This window comes from Pithys albifrons, chromosome 9, assembly GCF_047495875.1.
Source record: "Pithys albifrons albifrons isolate INPA30051 chromosome 9, PitAlb_v1, whole genome shotgun sequence".
NCBI classification, from domain to species: Eukaryota; Metazoa; Chordata; class Aves; order Passeriformes; family Thamnophilidae; genus Pithys; species Pithys albifrons.
Window position 1 is genome coordinate 21,256,200 of NC_092466.1, and position 22,289 is coordinate 21,278,488.

A 22,289-nucleotide genomic window follows, 5' to 3' on the forward strand; every position below is an offset into this window, starting at 1 on the left:
TGATTGTACTATCTCAGTGATGTCCTTTGGTGTTCTGAATGCTGGGAATAAAATCTGTAAAAATGGACAGAGGTTTTTTGGGGCATGCTGCTATCTGCAGTCATTTCACTTCAAATCGTATTTCAATCTTTTTTTATTTTAACTGCAGCAAAACCCACTGTTTACATCCTACAGTATTATATGCAGAATGGCTTATTTCAGTTAGTAAAACAAACAAAAAAGTGGCAAATCCCAGGGTCTGAAAGCCTGTGTAGTTACTTGGATTACATTACAGTCTATAGCCAAATTTGTCTTGGTTAATGATTGCAGACAAAGGCTTCTGTATTCAGGCTATAAAATGGGAAAGGTCTCTAAAAAGAGCAGTTGTAGTTCACGTGCTTTTTATTTCACTGGCAGCCCTTGCTTGTGTCCCTGTGCTGTCCTTCAGCTGTGATGGTACTGCTGTGCATGTGGGTGAACCAGAAAGGAGAGACCCACCTAAAGCCAGTCTGGCCCCTTCACCTTCCCCAGAGTGAGCTGTGCTTCAGTGCTGCCCAATGCTTTATTTAACAGCCTCAATCAATGTCTCTCTTACCCTTATTTTAATTTACAGTATGTTTTCATTTGACCTCTGTGTGTTGAACAATCATTTGAATTGAAAAATTTAACATTAAGAAAAGTGTTGTCATTTAATTGAATGTAGTATGACAATGAAATGCCAAATATTTTGGAAAGAATTAATTCCTATTTATCAACAAAACCAGAAAATAAACAATCTGGATTTTTTTGTTTTTTTTTCTTTTAAATAATGTCAAGACAACTCAGAAAAATCTGTTAAAGTGAAAAAGTGCCAAATAAAAGCAATTTCTGGGGGGAAACATAGTCCAAAAGGTACAGGATCCAGCTCAGTATAGGCAAAAGTGCAAACTGAGGCTTGAAATTCTAAGTCTGCTTCAACTGTGGTGCCAACTTTATTGGCTGCCCTCTTTTTCATGTACCAGTAGGGGTTCTGAAAAAGTAGTCCATGGTCTAAAAGTCTTCTTGGGACATTTGTTGAACTTGAATTCTTTTGTTATTCTCTCTGTGCATATTTTTATTTTTGTTGTTATCAGAGAAATGATGTTTTGTGTTAGAAATGTGCTCCTTGCCTGGGTTTTTTCTGTGCAGATGATTTGACTTTGTTTTTAAGCTTTATATTACAGTTAGTATATGTCAGAAAGTAAGCTGCATTTTGATGCAGATTAGAGCTGTACTTAGAGCATAAATTAGTTTTATCTACTAGAAATGGGTCCACAGTTCCACTGGTGACAAAAAGAGATGAGGGGAAGCTGGAATTCTTTACCTTCGATGTGTTTCACTATTTGTAGTGTGAAAACATTTACTAAGATGTGCACCAAGAGGGAGTTGTCTCTAAATCTGTTGCTGCCTGATTTTTTTTTTCCACTTGAAAAGGTAATATTAGGGAAGGAAACTGGGATTTGAAAGAATGGCTCCTAACTGCATTATGTATGAATTGTAGATGGGGAAGAATACTTTTCTGACTCAAAGAGGTGGGTTTATTTTATTTCCAAAGCCAGTGAGGGTCATTATACTAAAGTGGAGAAAAAATATTGTACACAGTTTTAGCTATTTGTTAATAATTTCATAACTCTTGTTAAAGTAGAAAAGGTCTCATAATCTGGCTGGGTAAATCTGCCATGAACTGATGAATCTTAATTTAATGTCCATGAACTGGCAAGAGAGTGCCTTGAAACCTTTCCTTCTCCAGTCTGTGGGAAGCTTCTGCATACAGAAGAGTAGATTTATGGAAGCAATCATGTAATTTCTTGAATGGTTCCTTTTTAAAGGTCCTGTTTTGTCACCTACTTGAGGGCAGCAAAGAGGACTTGAAGGCTTCAGCAATGTCTGTTCCTCCATTTGCCTGCTTTGTCTTTGCTTTGAGCCAGCTCACTAATAAATCTTTGACTGTGCTTTAATTTTTTGCAGATGATGTAATGCAGACAACTTACTGTGAAGTGGACTTGGACAAAGGAAGAAGAGATGCATTTGTGTATGCTATCAAAAATCACTATTGGTACCAGATGTACATTGATGACTTGCCAATATGGGGTGAGTGGTGCCATGTGTAACTAACTGGATTACACCTACCCGAGTCCTGTACTAGTGGGTTTCACAGAGTCCTTTAATGACTAAGCTTCATTACAACAATGTAAAACATATATGTAGACCAAATTCACAAGAATGTAAAACCAAGTAACACAGCCTAGAGAAGAGGAGCCTGAGGGAGATCTCATTGCAGTCTTCAACATCCTCACGAGGAGCAGCAGAGGAGCAAGTACCAATCTCATCACTCTTGTGACTCCATACAGTGGTCATGAAACTGATTCAGGGGAGGGTTAGGTTAGATATCAGGAAAAAGTTTTTCACTCAGAGGGTGATTGGGCACTGAAGAGGCTTCCCAGGGAAGTGGTCACCTCATCGAGCCTGACAGTGTTCAAGAGGCTTTTGGACAATACCTGTAATAGATGCTTACACTTTTTTCCTATGCAGGGATTGTTGGAGAAGCAGATGAAAATGGAGAAGATTATTACCTTTGGACTTACAAAAAACTTGAAATTGGTTACAATGGAAATAGAATTGTAGATGTCAATCTGACCAGTGAAGGAAAGGTGAAATTGGTACCAAACACAAAAATCCAGATGTCATATTCAGTAAGTAATTTATAATAAGAAATTCTATTCTACATGGTGAAGTAGCTCAAAAGTAGGTACCTACAATATGTAGGGCTACACTGGGCTGGTAAGGTAATGAATAAACAATGTTTACTCATTAAGATAAATTATTTTTTTCAGTTTTCTTCCTATTTAGTTGATGTTACTTAAATATGTAATGGTTCACTTGTCATCTTACCACATTTGTATTCTGAAACTAGTTCTTCATGCATTACTTTTCTACAATGTGTTAGCAGCAGATGTCAGTGTAAGATTTTATTTCAGAGGATATTTTTACCTCTGCTGAATAAGTTGTGTAGTTTGAAATGCAGATAATTAGGTTTTGTATGTGCTTTTTAGAATTATGTTTACACTAATCTCCCTATTTCTACTGCAAAATTGATCATAGAAGTTTTGAAATTTACTATTTCAAATTCCACCAGCATTGCAAGGTCCATTTCCTCTGAATTTTACTGTGGAACACACTGAGTAGCTGCCAGTAGTGGAAATAATGTTAGATGATCCCTTAAAATACTTTTTAGTGTATAAAGCTCAAGACTTCCCTAGCCAGTTCTGTTGGCACCACTGGGCAAATGCTGGGCTGGCTGTGTGTGGTGTTATGGCACAGATTGTCTCTGGTGAATTTGTTCTAAGCGGTGCTTCTTAGTGGCAGATGCTCTAATGGGAAATATATCTGCTTAACACAGTGTTGAAAAGCTATTCATGTTTAGAGCTCCTAATCTTGAACAAGTTTGTAATTTGAACTGAAGATCATCAATATCAAACCTCAAAGTGAGTAGTACTTGAATCTTGGGAGTTTTAATCTGTCTCAGGACTATGGTGAGTGATTGGGATATTCAGTTTACAGTTACATTCTTTCTTCTGTACTCAGAGAATATATGTTAGAAAGGATAGTTCCTTCTCATGTATTTTGAAAAGATAAGCCCAGGGTTCTGCATTTGTTTCAATATCACTATTTTTAAATTTTGGCATGCTTTGAAAAAAAAATTTAGGGTAGGCTTGTTTTAATTTTTAAATGTAATTTCAGAAATTAAATACAATCTTGCCAAAATTCTCAGAAATGCTTTGTACTACTCTATTAGTATCTTATAGTTCACTAATACAATAAATTTTCCAAATCCTAAGCAGTCCTCAGTGCAGCTACTGGAGTAATATGCTGTTACCCTGTCCAATAAACACATACTTCTACAGCTGGTCTCAGAGTTACTTATTGGCAAATGAATTCTCTAAATTGCACGATCCTGTGGTCTTGCAGGTTTGGGACTGCAGCTTTTGGTTTGTAAGCTTTTAGAATTTTGATGTCTGTCTGTTAGGGGGCAACTTGATGTGTTTTATCCAGTTCCTTTCCAGCAAGCTTGTATCTCAGTTCATGTCCTCTTCTTTCCTGTTGGCATCTATTTTGAATTCATTCTTTTATTTTCTCATTTCCCACACTTTTGCTAGACTGCATCTTTTTGCTTGGACACTGTACTCAGAGAATTTAGGTACAGGTGATTTCACTGAATTCAGTCTCAGTTTATGGTAGCAGAAGAGATCTCAGCTGCCTGTGGGGGAGCAGAAGTGCACGGGGTGTTGCTATTGCTCAGTGAACACTGGAATGTTCTCCACAAGCCTTGCTTCATGCAATGCAGTACATGGAAATTCTGAGAAAAGGCAGTGTGCTGCCAGCAGAAAAAAAAGTGGAAAAATAAATGCAGTGCTTTCTAGTGTGTCATTCTTGAACATTTTAAACATGCTTTCTTTCTTCAACCTTTGGTCTGAAATCTTGGGTAAATTTGTGAGGATTTTTCAAAGGTTTTACAAATATCTGCTGTGGGGAAAAAGCATAGTCTTTGAACTATTCATTTGACAAAACTGAAAAGTAGGAATATTTTGTGAATTTTGGGGTTTGTGCCTTTGGTATGACGATCTTTGTGGACCCCTTCTGTAATAATGAAAAAGGTTTGTTGTATCTGACAACTGCAAATCTCCATCTTTGGTCAGCCTTGCAGAGATGGTGACAACTGAGGCGGTGCAAGACTGATTGTTCCTTGTTTTTACACATAAGGATGGACAAGACTAGACTCACGAGGCAAGGTGGCTGAGGTTCATTTTATGTCTGACCTGTAGATGCCAGTCTTTAAGAACATCATTCCATGGGTTTTGGGAAAACCTGGATTCACATTGAAGAAAACATCTAAAGTGGATGATCTTTAATTTGTTTTCTGGATTTTTGCATGTGTGTATAGCTGAACATACTGTAACGTGCTTTTAAGATGTAAACTTTTCTCTCTCTAGGTGAAATGGAAGAAATCAGATGTGAAGTTTGAAGACCGGTTTGACAAGTACCTTGACCCATCTTTCTTTCAGCACAGAGTATGTATTGTTCAAAGACAACCTTATGAAATACCCGTTTGAAATGGTTGCTTTAGTTCAGAAGGTGTCCTGAAATTTTTGGATGACGTCTTTGATTTTTCAAATGTCCTGGATGATCTGGGGCAATGAAACAGAGGTGTTTAGGACTAGTTTTTAAGTAATAGTGTTACTGCTAAAATAGGATGTCTCCAGTCTTTTAGAGTTCTTCGGTAAGTATGGAGACAAGCTTCGAGCTTACAGAAAAGAGAATGCGGCTCAAGGAAATATATTCACATGATGAGAAGCAACAAAGCTTCAGGAACACAGCTGTGCAACTGTGTAAGCTGAGTAACTGCAGCTGGGCATAGGTCTGCTTCTTTCTGAAGTAAATGCAAAGCAAAAGGCTTTAGGCTAGACCAATTGGTGGTGTCAGCTGTGATGGTTTAAATCTAGGGTTGTAATCTCCTTGAGGGTCATATACTGAGCTGTGCTACTTTCTGAAAGTAGAGATTTGGCATTCAGTTTGGACCTCAGTGAAAACCAGAAGATATGCTTGTCAGAGGAAAAATAATGCTGCTGCACATCCTGTGCAAAGCAATAATTCCTTTGGCTTTTTGGCTGTGAGCATCTCTTGTGCTACTTAAACATCTTCTCTAGGAAGGCAGCAGTATGTTGTGTTGCCTTTTGTTTACCAGGGGAGCATGCACAGCCAGTTCAAACTTTGCCTCTGCTTAGCTAAGTTGTGATAACTTTTGTCATGAGCAGGGCTGGCTGTTGAAAAGCTTTATGTGTGGTGTTGCATGGGCCAGTTTTTGTGTGACTTTGTGTTAGTTAGCTAGTGCTGACAAGCTATGATTTATCCTTATTGGAACAATCTGAAACAGATTTACAGTTCTAAACCTTAAGGGTTTGTTTTCTTTTGTAGATTCACTGGTTTTCAATTTTCAATTCTTTTATGATGGTGATCTTTCTGGTTGGCCTAGTGTCTATGATACTGATGAGAACTTTGCGAAAAGATTATGCAAGATATAGCAAGGAGGAAGAAATGGATGATATGGTAAGATCTGTATTCACGCTTTAAAAATTTTTTTTTCAAGGCTTATTGTTTTCTTGTCATGCCTTCATTGTGTTAGCAGCTCTGAATGGCTTTCCTCAGTTGAACAGGAAACTGCCTTTTGTGTGTCTTGAAAGCATTGCTGGTTTTCTTTATAACCATCTTCTGGGTTGCAACCCAAAATTGTCTCTGTAGTCACTGTGTTAATGTTCCTATCCAGCCTGACTTTGTAGTATAAACCTGTGTATACTCCTAAGCACTCCAGAGGATTTAGGGACAGGGAGAGATTTTGATATTTTACTGCATCATACATTCAGGTAGTAATTTTTTGTTGTCTTCATAAGCATGTGAAAAGTAAACTTTTCTCCTAGATTTGATGCATTCAGAAGAGAAGACACTCTTGCACTTGAAGTTGCTTTATTAAATCAGACCTTTTGGTTATATCTAGCTTGTGTGTTTGTCATCAATTGTTATTGACTAGACTTAAAATTTACTGTTGTTGTTCCCAGGACAGAGATCTAGGTGATGAGTATGGGTGGAAGCAGGTCCATGGAGATGTGTTCAGACCATCCAGTCATCCTCTGATATTTTCATCGCTTATTGGTTCTGGCTGTCAGATTTTTGCTGTGTCTCTTATAGTCATTGTTGTTGCAATGATAGAAGATTTATACACAGAGTAAGTATGATTGTGTCATGTCATCCATATATAAGTGTTTATATTAACAAAATAATTACAAAAATTCAGGTCTAACTGCCCTGAAAAAAAAGTTTGAGTCTTTAGTCATTATCTGTAGATGTAGTATTTAGAGATGATCTTTTGATTTGTAGTTGAAACTTCATCTTACTGTTACCATATGAGTTAGTCTCCTTTGATTTTCTCTTTTAATACTTGCTTTTTGCATGATTTATTATGAAACTAGTTTGTTGTTCTGCAGAATCACATGTAGATAATGTGGGAAATAAATATTAAAAGGTACATATTTCACTTCTGATTTCACTCCTGGTTTCATCCAGACTGACTGAATATAACTATATTTCTTACCCTGTTTTCCTTACCATGTCCTGTAAAGACTGAAGTAGGAGTGTATTCTGTTGTGAGTAGTCCTGTTTTCTGCTGACTGTGCCTTAAGTCAGTCCTATGCCCAAGTCTGCTTGGGAATGGAGATGTAATTTCTTAAGTTCTGTTGAACACAGTGCTCAGCCTGTGTTGATGTAAAGCCTCCTCCAGGAAAGATGGGCTGTGGTCCTGACTGGAGAGAATTCATTTAGAACAAACAAGTAGTATTCAAATTTAAATTTAACACACCACATGCAGTTCACCTGTTTTCTTCCTTTGCCTTTTATCTGTTTGAGATTTTTTGATTGCTGGATGGAATTCATTAATTTTTGTAGTGATCATATTTTGGATACTGGGGGAAATTACTGGTTTGTGTTTTAGCTTGTTTGGATTTTTTTGTTTTGGTTTTGGGTTATGTTTTTTTTAAGTGCTTTGTTTTAAGCAATGAATAAACTTTCAAATCTCTGTTCTACTTGAATTTCACCTGTAACTTGATTTTAACAAGTTATAATACTGCTAATGTACCACTAGAGAGAACTCTTGTTTTTGAATTTATCTGCCTTTTAATGGTGTGTTTAAAAAGCCTCTCTAATGCCAGAATCTTGGCATATTTTCATTTTTCCTGTGGTGTTATTCCACACCTTGTGCCCCATGATTATGTTTCTAGATAGGTATCCATACACGCTTCTAATTGTGCAGCATGTTGGCCCTTCAGAGAAGGAAATGAAACCATTTCAGAATGTTTGTGCACTGTTGGGAAGCTGTAAGTTAGTAATGGCAATTGTAAAATGTATCAGAACAATAATTTTTAAAAGGTACACTTAGTCTTTTGTTGCAATAGGCCTTTCTATCACTTTCAAAGTGCATTTAATTCTGGGTATGTAATGGAAAAATTTGACCAAATCTGGTGCAGACAACTTGTATGTTTAGGAGAACAGTGATATGAGTGAAAAAGGCTGTAAACCTGAATTTCAATAATGATTGCCTGTCAGAGTTCTTGGGGTCTGTTAAGCTCTTAGACATCGTGCAGCTGATGCCAACTAAAAGTCTCACAATTAAATTTGGTCACTTCAGTTATTAATTTTTTAATACTGGTTAGTGTTTTGAGAGGCATTTCCATTAGAATATTTGAAACATAAGTGAGTAAGCCTGAGAATAGGAAATTTAGAGATAATTGTAGATTAACAGCTGTGGCCTTTTTACTGGTAGCCTGGATTTACATGTGCCACTTCAGACCATACCTGGGTTTTGGAGTTTTGCGTGTTTATAAATTGTCTTAAGTTAGAAGTTTTTAAGAAGCAAATGTTAGCAAAGTAATTTTTCGTGTGTGTGACCAGCAGGTGTATTTGCTTTGGTCATGCAGTGATGGAAGCCTAAGTGCTAAAGGTTGCTTCTTTGAGTGTGGTGGGCATCCAGTACTGGTTCCTCAAAAACCACAATGGCAGAAGACTAGAATCTCTCAGAACAAGTAATTTGAAGAAAGTGCAGCAAGATGGCTGAAAACCTGCTGTGATTTGCTATCAAAGAAAAGCAGAGGGATGTCAGGAAACAACTCTACTAATGAATAACATTTGTATCTTGCTATTCTTAGACATAATATTAAAAAATGTATTTGGAAATGGCTTTTGTGATTTAAAATTATTAGCTTTGCCTGTAAAATTTCAGAAAAATTATGCCAAAATGAGTACTCCAGAATTTAATGAGGTGATAATTTAAAAATTACTGAGCTCTTCTGATTGCACTACTCAGTGCTGATGTGTGACTTCATTATAATATTTATAGTTTCTAAATCTAATTTTCTGCAAGATGAACACTTTCCATCTTAAAAGTTAATTTATGAAGGATGGCAGAAACATTATTGACAATCTAAGGGGTTTTTTTAATACTAGCCTTTTGATATTTTATCTGCAGTTGAATCTTACACTTAATGTTTGTCATGTAAATAGTTTTTTGTGCACAAACTAAGTGCATCCAAATGTCAAAATATTTTTATCAGAGGTGAGATTTTTGTATTCCAGTGAAAATAAATGCATGTTAGAAAAGAATGTAGCATGTCAAAACTCTTTTTTCCACATTGAATTAGACTTGGCCAAAAGCTTTTGATACAAACAGTTCTAATTCTTATACAGATTTCCCAATTTAAGCACTTGTAAATTTTTGTATTACATAAAAATATTAAAATATTAAATAACTGTTTCTGCAGGTTTTTTTTTTGTTCTAATCATGTTTGGTTTTGTATTTCATTTATCAAAATAATCCCTTCTCAAGGAGAGGATCAATGCTCAGTACAGCCATATTTGTTTATGCTGCAACATCGCCAGTGAATGGATATTTTGGAGGAAGCCTTTATGCTAGACAAGGAGGTAAAGTGTTTTCACATTTCAGCATTTTCATTGCATTGTTAAATGGAGAACTTATTTTTTTCTGATATTGTCCTCATGGAGTTAGGTCATTCAGATGGAATCCATTAAATTCTGAGGAAACAGAAAGTATTTTTACTATATTTAACTTTCATATTATCTATTCAGTATTGGCTGCACTTTACTGAATCTTTAGCTCTTAAGAACTGTTAGCAGTTGTGACTTATTTATTGCTCGTTATAGTCTTGTATTTAATTGTTTGGCTCGTGACATCAAGAGTGTTTAACAGCCTCTCCCTTTTCTGTTACGTGCTTTTGAACAGCTCATGTCATCTTCTCCAGAGAGTCCTACAAAGTCCTCTTCTGTAGGTACTAGGGAGTTATGTTAGGATAACACGAGAAGGACAACTACAGATTATTTGCCGTTATTACCATTAATTGAGGATGGGAAAAACTGTTTATATCATCTTTTAAAGAAGGTTATTCTGCTTTCCAGTGTATGCTCTACTTGATACTTTGCAAATCAAAATGAGCATCAGTAAAGAGCAGAAGCCAAGTAAAATTGACATGATAGACTTTGGCAGGCTGTCTTCAAATGCTCCTCACTGTGCCTCTGACTTATGACCAGTTAGATCCATGCAGTCCACTGGCTTCATCCATTCCCTATGCTGCAATAAAAGAGTAATCAATATCTGTTATCTTCTAGTGTGCTTTAGAAAAAATAATTCTGGTAAGTTTGCAGAAGAAAATTTATATCTTTTACACTTGATATACTTGTTAGTATTCAATCTCAACTGCACTCTGAGTTTGGAGGTCAGGCTTTTCTTTCTATGTAGTTTGTTTATAAACCAGCAATTTGTACAAAAACAGATCTAGGTAGATAAGGGTTGCTGTTTTGAAATGTACTGTGGTATATAGTTGAGCCAGATTTGCCAATTTTTTTACAGATCAAGCATGTATCAAGCTGTGAAATACTGACTATGTTCACTCATGGTGAAAATACATACAATCATCTTGAAAAAAAAGCTATTATTTCATTGGTTTTTACTTACTGCATATTAATGTTATGGTGTATTAAATGTAATTGTAGACAGTATTTAAGAGCATAAAAAGCACAGGGAATACAGGCGGTGCAAATTTTTAAGGTATTGCCCAAAAGGGTTTCTTTGAGCTCCTCAGAAAGCTCTAAACTTCGTAATAACTGCTACAAGTGTTGCTGTTCCCTTGATCCTTGGGGTTTAGAAATCACTTTCCTTCTATTTTTAATGCTGTTGAAGATTTCAAGAGTTCAGTTCTGCTGTGTGTTAAATGCCATGGCATTTTGCTTTATTCCAGGGATAGCCAGTTCCTTAGTGCATCCTAAATGTGTGGAATCAGCTTATTTGGGTCAAGACAACCCGGAGCAGGTGCTGCCTGGAAGCAGCTGTAGCGCTGAGTTGTGCTGGGAGCAGAGCTGAGCTCTCCTGTCCTCCTGGGGTGTGAGCAGGCTCTGCACGGGGCCAGCTCTGCTCTCTCTTTCTCTGCTCATCTGCAGCCCACATACACACTTAGGTTTCATAGCCCAGCTTCTTTGGCCAGCTTAGTCAGCATGTGCTGTTCTTCAGCTGAAATGGTCTCACGCTGTATCCCTTTCCTGTGCTTTCACCTGGCCTACTAAATTGATTAATGTGCTACATCTTGTGAGTTACCAGGAGTCAAATGAAACTGCAAGTTTACTCTTGGCTCTTGGATTGATACAGTATGTTGTTATTTAAATCTCTCACCTTTTTGTCAGAGAAGTTGTCAAACATCTAAGTTCTGGTGAGCTGTTAATACAGTTTTAAACAAATTACGCTGTATCTCATCAGTCCCATTGGAATGTTCCTTCTTACAGGAAGGCGATGGATAAAGCAGATGTTCATTGGAGCCTTCCTTATTCCAGCAATGGTGTGTGGAACTGCCTTCTTCATTAACTTCATTGCCATCTATTATCATGCTTCAAGAGCTATACCATTTGGAACCATGGTGAGTCAATTTATTGTGGAATTTAAACACCAATGTAGACACAGAACTACTTTTTTATCTAAATACAATTCTGAGTCATAGCTTTAGCTTCCTAGTTAGAAATCTGTTGTGGGAGGCGTTTAAGGTGCTTCAAGTATAATTAATTTTAATCACAATAGCAACAGCTGCTGGATGCCAAAAACAGTCTCTGCTTAAAATGATACTTCTGCTTTGTATTCAAGCTTAGCGTTGTTTAATTTTCTTCTGGATGGCCAATGCAAACTGGTTATAATCTAAAATGAAATACAGAAGAATTCCAAATGAAAGCTACTTCCAATTCATTGTAAGCAGGCAGAAAAATAAAAATAAATTATCAGGCAACAGTATGAGATAAGACATTCTGAGGAGATCTGTCTTTATAAAAATGACTTACTTTTTTCACTTTGTGTAGTGTTATTTAATATCCAGTTATGGTCTTGTGTCCGTATATTTACCCAATCACTTGAAAAACTATGCTGGTTGGATTACTGTTTTTATGTAATTTTTATAACTTCCTTTATTTCCTGTGTCTTTTGTCAGGATTTTATTTGTTGTATTGGCCCTTTCAACCTCAAATAATCCTGTGAATACAATGTAGGAAATAATCACTTGCTACTTCAGCAGAATTTCTGTTTGAGCTTGCAAGGGGTATTGTTTTAGAGCATAATTATTTTTTTAATATGCACCATAAAATTGCTTTTCTAATATTGTGCAATAGTAATGTTAACTTAAAAGAATATCTTAATACAGGGGGTCTTGTCTTCTCTTCAATATCTGTAGCAAATCTTGGAATTTAACATTTTTCATAGTTTGCTTATTTGCATATCAGTTTTTGCGATATGTTACATTGTTCAGACTATTCAGAGTTGTTTGAGTAGCCTTGGATTTCTTCTTAGTTTAAATCTACCACAGAATGAAGGTTAGTGTTATAGATTCTGTGTTATATATTGTATTATTTGGGATGTCACTGAATTCAGTATGTGACTGAAAATACTTCCGAAGAACACATTGTTAATGAATGAATGTGTTAGAGATTATAAATGGTGATGAGAGAGACAATTCTCAGTTTAAGGCAGAGACTTTCAATAACTTTTTACTGATGGAGGAGTCATTATATGTACATTCCTGGTTCTACATATCTCCTTATTAAACAGTATTTTCAATGCATGCCTAAATACCACTTTTGACACTGAATCTGTTGTTATAAAACCACTAAATATAATATAAAGCTAAACATGTTTATAAACTTAGCTGGACTTTTTTCTGGTTTTCTTCTTCAAGAAATTAGACTAAAATTATATCTTTGAATTTGTTCGTGTTAGGCAGTCAGGGCTTCCAAGCGTTGTTTTTTCTTTCCAGTGCTAGCAGCCATGTACAATACTGTCATAAAAGTTTACAGCATTGATCTTTGCTGTGTGCATAGAGACTGTTTTACTGCTGAGCTAGCAGTTATGGTATCATGTTTCTCGCTTGTATTCCCATTTGGAGGCCAGGAGTGCTGAGGGAAGGGAATTCCACCTGTGCTGAAGTTTGTCTTGTGAATTTGTTCAACTGATTCGTATTTTAAGATCATGGGAATGTGCATTCAAAAGCAAGTGGATATATAAATCTTCAAGGATCACTTAATGAGAATGTTAGGACTCTATACACAGTGATTTTAATGTTCACAAGGTTTTATGGGAGTGTTTGAATCATTGTGACTATGGCAATAAAACTTCAGAGGAGTTAGCAGGCGAGCAGGTTATGAATCGGAAAGTTCATCAGAATGAGCAACGCTCAAATGACTTCAAATCAACACACTGGTTTGTAAAAGGAAATAGAAATTGCTTGCAATTACCATGTTATGCTTCAGGTTGAAGTCCCCAGGAAGCCTTCTGGATTTATGGATAAGATGCTTTTATAGCTTTCTGCCTTTGTTTTCAATGTAAAGGAGCATCCAGAATTGTATAATGCAAACGTGCTGCTCCTGATTTCTTGGGGAAATGAAACCTCTGCCATTTAAATGTACTAGAACACAGAAATTACATCCTTTACCCTGGCATGTCTTGAAACTACACTCCTTGATTTAAACTGCTGGCAAGAATTGCCTCCTCTTCCTGACTACTGTAAATCTGGAAATAACTGAAACTGAGTTGCTGAAACACAGTTTAAAAGGTTGCTAAGAGACCATTTTTGAATGTGACATCCTGTGCTTTGTCCATTTTGCATTGCCCCTTCCCAGCGAACCGCTAGGTAGCCTTTGTGGTTTAATTCCCACTCTCCACACAGAATTTTCATGGAATTTAGGCAAGGGCAGCTGATAGTACCAAAGCCAAGACATCCAAGCCAACACCTAGTTGTTGTATCCTTCATCTACCTGCTCTACCTGCTCTTCTACACCTGTCTTGAAATGCTCAGATTGATTGGGCTCTTCAGGATCTTCATGCAGCTCGCTGTCCTTGTAGTCTGTTTTGAATGTCAAAGCTTCGTTCACCTTGTATAACTCGTTCCTGATGTCTTGGATCATCTTGAAGATGTGGCAGAGCCTGGAAAGGTCCAGAGCTTTCTCCTGACATCAGTCTCTGCCCTTAGCCCCTTTGGATATATGTGCAAGCTGTTTTACCTACAGAGTGACAAACTTTCTGCAGTGAAATGCACCATGAGCCTGAACAAAGGCTTAATCTCTTCCATGGGGTATCTTTCAGCTGCCCTTCCCTTCAGAATGCAACCAAGAATGTGATAGATTTTATTCAAATATGAGAGCTTTTTAAAACTTAATAGTTTAAAGCTTTTAACTCCCTAGGCATATAAAGGAGATATAAAAATCTCAGCTTTTTTCCATCATCCCTTCACTTTTACAGAAATGCACTGGGTTCGATTATTCATGTTTTTGGAGCCCAAATTTGATTTTTTGATATATTTTGTTTATTATATCCTGTTACTGATCAACACTAAGTTCTGAAGTTGTATACCTTGACTTACCTTCTGTTGATGTTTTTCAGTCTTTTTGGTGTATTTATCAATCGTCTCTCTGTTTTGTTGTGTTTGAATTATATGTAAAAAGTGGAGCATGGAACATTTAAGAAGAATTTTAAATAATGTCATGTGAAGTGACTTCTCCATACACGTTTGAGGAGTGTGGTAACAGTTCTGTGCAGAAATACTAAGTAATGCAGAATTTCTACAGAGTACAGCATGATTGAATTTGAAGGGACCGTCTTAATTCAGGCATTTCATAAATTGTGACTGCTTACATTGTTCTGTGTGCAATACATAATTTAAAGATTTCCATTAAGGCTACTATGACTAATGTAATATTCTGACTGCAGAATCTATGCAGCTTCTATTAACTGTTTAAGATGGATCATTTTTGTTTTGTTTGAGCGGTAGGTTCCTTTGTGGCTAATGTTTCCAGTGCATTTTTAATGATTTAATTAAACAAGGTTAAGCACACTGAATTTCTCTTGGGATTGAGACCCCAGTGTTTGCATCTTTTATACCTTGTTTCAAAAAGAAAAAAGTGTTTGCTCCAACAGATAGCTTAATCCAGGCTGCAGCTTTCCCTCGCAGGTCTGAGTTCATATGAGTATTGACTGCCACTGAAAAAAAGAGGACCTGGTAGTGCCAAAGATTTTCATGCCTTGACCCAGATCAGAAAATATAGCTGGCTAAAAACAGAAAAAAATCCTGTTACATACATTCAGCAGGATTCTTCCTCAAATTGTTTGGGAGCAACTGTGGTCAAACCCCTCATTTTGCTAAAAATAGACACAGCTTAATGCTTCTGCCTACATTTTCAACAGTTCAATTTATTACCCAGAGCATCACCCTAGATTAACCACTTGTAATAAAATTAATACTACTTTCTTTGTAAGCATTCCTTTCCTTTCTTGTTCTTGTAATCTGTGACCAGATGATGTGGTGAAAACTGTTGCACTAAACAAATTCAGTAACCTCTCTATGGGAGAGTCTCATGACTGAGAGTGCAGTTTTAGTAGCTGACAGGAAAGATCAAGCTGCTGCTTTGACAGTTAATTTTTATTGCTTTTCTTCCCTATGCATTAAGCAGTCAAAGCACCATAGCCTGCCAGTAGCTGTTTAATATTAGATATGCTCATAAAAATTTTAATTATCACCTTTCAATGAAGTTTAATCTACAGTTGTCAGAAAATATGAAACATGTGACACTAGGACATAAATTATATCCCTCTTGACAATGTTTCCTTTAAAATATGGAAAACTGAGTTCTGCACATTCAGTCAAGGACAGCAGAATATTCTTTCCCCATCAAAACAAAACAAAAAGGAGTTAGAATGTAGGCTTGGTGAGGTCAGCAGTCTCTTCTATGACAACTAAAACCTGCAAACTAAGTCAAATGTTTGTGTATAAATAAGATATTTTGTACAACAAAAATGCAACAGTGAAAATGAAATAAATATTTTTTAATGTACTGGCTTGGTACAAAAACTCATGTAATTGGTCTTCAGTAATATAGATTATAGAGAACCTGTGCTTGTTTGCTTGATGAAAAAACAGGTTTGTAGATGTAGTATATTTCCCACTTTGCATAATATGTTTTATGGAGGGTTGTTAAAATGGTTCTCTGAATTTCTCTTGGCTGATGTTACAGTAATACTTTTCCTAAAAGTCTCACAAAGACCTAACTTTCTTATCTCTGCCTGTCACACAACAGTTGTTACTAGGGTTTGTGGGTTTTAGTGAGTCACCTCCTCTGCAGGGAAACTTCTGCAGGAGGGTAGGGCAGGTATGTATGTTGATATGCCTTCATTTCTTCTTGCCATTTGTGATGCTGAAATGGAGGCCAGTGCCTGAACTGCTTTTGCTGTTGTTTTCTTGCTCTCAGAAATCTTTCAGGCAGAAATCTCATATTGTCGTTGTTAAGACGCTTGTATACCCCAGTGCCCTGTGTTTGCTTCAGTTTGGATTTAAACTCTGTAGGTTTAGCTCCTGCCCAGCCTGCATCATCACTGTCCTTGCCATCTGTGGCAACAGGTACTGTTTGTTTAGTTTGGGAAATGAAGGTGAACGTGCCTGAAAAGGTCAGACAGTCTGCTGTCTCCAGTCATCTCACATCCCAAGAAGACTATTACTGCCAGCAGTGAAGAAAGTAATTTCAAGTTATTAGTCTGAGCAGGTAGACTACCTGTGATTCAGACAGTGAGTGGAAAGAAAGAAGATGCTGCTGAGTTCAGCATGGTGTATACAACCACTACCAGTTGTCTTGGTCAACCTACTAAGACCAGCAGGTTGCTGTCAGCAATCATTTTGTACAGCTTATCAGAGGCAAGTGGGAGTAGGAGGCATTCCTGAACCTGCGCTATTGTCCATCCTTCCTTGCTTGATTGGGTCTCCTTTGCACTGCAACATCATCTCAGATAATTTTATACTCCTGAATGGCTCCAGGAAAAAAAGAAAAAATGTGCTTCGCTTTCTGCCTTCCTCAGAACATAGTGTAGCATTAAAACAGACAGCTTTATCTAATGCTGCTTAGGTATCACTGAAGGTGCCAGCTGTTCTGTGTGGGATCAGTTCGTTTTTCAGCCAGTGTTTAATAGAATATAAGATGCTACACCATTATCAGTCATGTTTTGACCAATCCGATAATGAAACCACAAGCCTTCAGATCTTCTGACAGATGCCAATTATAAGTGTACTGGGGACAGCTTGACTGTATTTACTGAAGCCATTATTCAAGGAACCTTGATCTGTCTCAGCTTGTCTTATGCAGATGAATATTTGAGATTTCAAAGCTGCTGCTGAGTCAGTTTTCTGGATAACATAACAGACAAGCTGTGCTGGATCAAGTTGGGCCTTCTCCTTGCCCACCTAATTTAAAGCCATTCAGCTCTGCACTGCATGTCACTAGAATGAGATGCTACTGACAGCCTTTTTTCATTTAGGAGTTTGCCAGCTAATCAGTAATGAAATAGAAATGGATTCACTTTCTACCACTATTCCTAGTCAGGGGAAATTTTCTGAGATCAAGAAATTAAGCTACAGTCATCTTGACAGATGCAAAGGACAGTTGTGGATAAATGAGCAGTACAGCTGGCCTTTCGTGCTGCCGGGGTCTGAGCTTTCTGCCTCAGCCAGCTCTGAAACCTACCTGCTAGAACAGCACAGAGCACCATGGGCAGGGGCCGTGGGACACCCCTGGGGGGCCTTGCTGCAGGAAGCAGAGCACACTCTTCCTGGAAATGGTTTTAATGTGTTCAGCTCAGAAATTCTTTGGATCCTATCCAGGCCTTAATTCTTGAACATCTCTTCTACCCACTGCACCTCAAACAAGCTGGGACTTTTTGGTGAGGATTTTAATAAATGTAGCACTCAAGATGATGTTGTTTGATGTTTCTGATACTTTTTGACATTTTTCTCTGAAAATTCTCATCTACTCATTCATTTAGGTTGAGCAGTTTTCAAGGGCAGAACCTGCGTCCACCAATGGAACGAGTTGTACACGTCTGTTGTAATTTATTCTTAGGCAACTCTATAGTGTCCTACCTAAGGCACTATCCTTGCTTACCTGTGGTTTTTTGAGTAATGGAAGAAGATAAATCAGAGTACTAAATATTAATTACTTGTGTAAAAACTGCTTTATTATTATTACATTATTTATACTGCAAGCATAGGTACTAGTTAGCCTCTCCTTATTTAGCACTGAAGCTTCATCTTTTAGTGGCTTGTGATGTAATTCTTTAATAACCTCTCCTCAAATATATACAGAGCAGTCTGGAAAACGCTTCTGCTTGTTGGCCACCAGTTTGGTGTACCCCTTCTCTGAAGCGTGAAGGCTTGCTCCATCCAGCCCCAGGCAATGTTTTCCACTCACATCTGACCTAAACTAGTAATGATACACAAGTCAGCAATAGAGGAATAACTCCCTGACTTTAGTCAAATGTTGCCTTAAACTTGTGTGATTCACCTAATGCTAAGTTGTTATTGAGCTCATGTAGTTCTTGCTTTTCAGCTGCTTGCAGTAACTTCTGTAGGTATAACCACATGAATAGCTTTTATATGTCCTTGGAGTAACTGCTGCTTAAGCAAGTCAATTTGTGGCTCTTAAACCTGTTCCTCTATCTGTTGTTTTGCATTAATCCACTGCCATGGTTTGCATACTGTTGGAGTGAAAGATGAGTACAGCTTCTTTGCTCAGGAGGCATCAGGGTGTACACAGAGCCTCAGGCAACAGTGCCATTAAAAGGCAGTATTTCCATATGTTTGCATAGAAAAGGTCACAGGGTCAGCCTTCAGAACTGTGGTTATTGCATTATGGGCAGCTGTTCTGTCTTTAATTATCAATATCAAAAAGTTACCGAACTCTCTAATGTGAATTCATTTTGTGCTAAAGAGTTACGAGTAGTGAATGTCTTGCTAAGCACTTGAAATTTTCCTGTTTTGGAAGATAAATCATGTTGCCTTCAAGGAATAGCAAAAGTAGAGCTACAGAAGTATATTGGCAGAAACAAAGATGATTCATTGTAAATTTTTAGATAGGCTGTTCCATTGGAAAGAGCTGGAACATTGGCTTGACTTTGCTGCATTATGTGTAAACTTGATTTCTGTATTTAAATAGGGCCATTGTACTTCTAAAACGTGTATCTTTGCATACCAGTGGTCACTGGTTACTTTGTCAGTCTGTGTTCTTAATAGCCTGGTTGGTGCAGAGTGGATAAAATGGAACTAAAGTTTTCATTGGTGACATTCTGACATGGCTTTGCAATTCTTGTCTGGATCTTTTTTTTTTTTTTTGATTGGATTAAAACTTTTGTACCCAAAGGTTGTAATTTTTTGTGCAACTACCTAACTACTAGGTGTTAATTCCCAGGGATAGCACTCTCTGCAAGAATGTAAGAGATGCTGGTGACATTTTCTGTTATGAAGTACTGTGAAGGTTTCCATTTATTTCCTGTGCAGTGTATTGAGTGTAATGATTAGATGGAAACAGTAAAACAATCTGTAACAGTTCTGTTCTCTCAACTGATGCACAAAAATCTACTTAATAATGTTTATTAGGCAGTTTCTCAGGAAAAAAATTACTCCATTTGATAAAATAAGTATATGTTGACTAATGCTTCATAGTAAGAGTATGATTCTACAGCAACAACTACTGAGGACTAATACTGGTTGATTATCTTGTTTTGTTGTCTTATACCTATTTTTTTTAATTACAACTTCAATTTTTCCTTACAGGTGGCAGTGTGCTGTATTTGTTTCTTTGTCATCCTTCCACTGAACCTTGTTGGTACAATTCTTGGCCGAAATCTGTCAGGACAGCCTAATTTTCCATGTCGTGTCAATGCAGTGCCTCGTCCCATACCAGAGAAGAAATGGTAAAGATGAGCATGAATGTTAACTAAAAGTATTGACTTCAGTACATTTAAAATAACTTTTCAGGTGTTCATTTTTTTCTGGAATAAATTGTTTTATTAAATTGAGTTGCATCCAAAAGAACAACTCAACTGACATTTCCTTAATACGATTTTTCTTTTGAATTAAAACATCATGGTTAAGAACTGTAGTAGATTTTACACTCCTGGATCACTAATTCACATTTTGTCGGAAATGCCTTTTAGGCCCTATGTAAAGGCAATGGTCCCAACCCAGTTCTTGTCTGTGTATCTTGAAACTGAGACCTCTCCTCTTTAGTTAATACCTCTTACAGGTTTAGGATGGAGTGTGCCTTGGAGGCAGAACTGTTCTGATTAATGGTCTCTGTGTAGAAGCTGAGGCCTATTTGCAGGGTGGTGGTGATCGGAAGCGTGCAATGCTGTTCCCAGTTCTGCACCTTGGTTGATGGCATAGAGCCTAAAATATTACAGGTATCTGGTTTGAGTTGTGAAGAAGCCTTCATTATTTTTGAAGTCAGTGTAAAGGGGTGTCTAGTCTGAAAAAATACACCTAGGTTTTTGGAAAATTATGAATGCAGTCACTTTTTCCTATTAATTTCATTCTGTCGTGGAAGCAGCAAGCTATGGAAATTAAAATGTCCTCAGAGGATTTTTTTGATAGATTTTTCATGCTTTCCCTGTTCAGAGGAACGGAACAGACAAAGTGAAGGGGGCACTGAAACCTGTATGCCTGTGATGTCCAGGAAGTGCAGCACACTTAGTCTGTTGTTAGTGGTGGGTTGTGCAGCTCAGATGCTAGGAAGTGATTTATATTGTGACCTGTATCTTGGAAATCTGATGGATTTTTCTGGATCAGCATGACAGATAAAAAGAAATAAGATACTTCTCTTGAAGATGATGAAATAGCACACCATCAACTTAGACAAGTTTCCCTATAAATAATAAAAGAAGCTGCAAATTAAATCACTGGTTACTGGCTAGATTCAGCGTCATCACAAGTACTACATAGAGGTCACCTTTAGTAAGTGACAGTGTCATCTACAGGTATCTGAGTGTGCATTTTTAGCCATATGTTCGTGACTCAGGATAGCATTAAAAATAAACACTGGTTCTTAATTATATAACCATTATTCTGCAAGATTTTCTTTGTAGTCTTTGCTGTACCTGTGGCCATCAACAGGCACCGAGTTGTCACTGCTTTCATTCAAGGCTAGTGGATGTCATGGGGCTTGATTGCTCAGCCCTCTGTTGGGTAAGAGAGGTTTTTTGTGGCTTTAAGGCTGGTTACATGGCTAACCTTATGCCTGTAGGTGATAGGTATGAGCCTTATGTTATTTCAGCTTTTCCAAGAATAACTCTTTATCTATACACATGACAATTTTGAGGGAGTCTTCATTCTAATATGCTGGTATGAGGCAGAAATGTTCTTGTTAGCATGCCTTTTAAATAATGCTCTGTGCTATATTAATTATCTGGCCTTAGTATGTTTAAAACTGAAAAAATTGTCCCTTACCCGATCCTAATATTTTTCAGGTTCATGGAACCAGCTGTTATTGTTTGCCTAGGTGGAATCCTCCCTTTTGGATCAATTTTTATTGAAATGTGAGTATATCAGCTCTTTGCCAGTTTGATTAAAAGTTATAATAATTTAAGTTTAATTACAATATCATCTGCATATTTTGTTTACACTCTACAGGTATTTCATTTTTACTTCATTCTGGGCTTACAAGATCTACTATGTTTATGGCTTTATGATGTTGGTTCTGGTTATCCTCTGCATTGTGACAGTTTGTGTGACTATCGTTTGTACGTATTTCCTGCTAAACGCAGAGGATTACAGGTGGTAAGTATTGCACTGTTTGCATAGCGAACCAGATTGTGAGGGTTTTGTAGAAAAGTAATGTTTCTTCAGTCTAGATAGGTCTTTTCCAAGTGCATTGTGCATCCTGGGAAGCCTTTTGGATAGACGTATGATGGACATGTGTATTTACTTTTAGGCAATGGACAAGCTTTCTTTCTGCGGCATCAACTGCGATTTATGTTTACATGTACTCCTTTTACTACTACTTTTTCAAGACAAAGTAAGTGGTAGTTTTCTTGCTTGGATATCAGATTACTATAGTGCCAAGTAAGTTTATTAATAAAAACTGAGGAAAATATCTAGCATAAATTCTTATCTTTCTTTTTCAGGATGTATGGCTTGTTTCAAACATCATTTTACTTTGGTTATATGGCAGTATTTAGCACAGCTTTGGGAATAATGTGTGGTAAGTTGCAGATATTTTGACAGTTTTCTAACAATTTTTCATACTACCATATTTCTGACATTAGCTTCCGGTTTTGGTGGTGGAATGTGCATGTCTGCAAGGTCTGCTCAGAAAATCTTTTAGAAGAATCTGAAGAG

At 37.1% G+C, this 22,289-nt stretch overlaps 1 protein-coding gene across 1 annotated transcript in view; it reads left to right on the forward strand.

Moving 5' to 3' along the window:
* The window catches only part of TM9SF3 (transmembrane 9 superfamily member 3), a 39,850-nt gene that overhangs the window by 11,894 nt on the left and 5,667 nt on the right, over nt 1-22,289 (forward strand). The window contains exons 3-14 of the mRNA XM_071563296.1: nt 1,966-2,088; nt 2,530-2,690; nt 4,989-5,066; nt 5,971-6,102; nt 6,609-6,775; nt 9,425-9,519; nt 11,389-11,519; nt 19,728-19,867; nt 21,419-21,487; nt 21,582-21,728; nt 21,883-21,966; nt 22,076-22,152. Of these exons, the coding sequence (XP_071419397.1) occupies nt 1,966-2,088; nt 2,530-2,690; nt 4,989-5,066; nt 5,971-6,102; nt 6,609-6,775; nt 9,425-9,519; nt 11,389-11,519; nt 19,728-19,867; nt 21,419-21,487; nt 21,582-21,728; nt 21,883-21,966; nt 22,076-22,152 (1,404 nt within the window). The remainder of the gene's footprint in view (nt 1-1,965; nt 2,089-2,529; nt 2,691-4,988; nt 5,067-5,970; nt 6,103-6,608; nt 6,776-9,424; nt 9,520-11,388; nt 11,520-19,727; nt 19,868-21,418; nt 21,488-21,581; nt 21,729-21,882; nt 21,967-22,075; nt 22,153-22,289) is intronic.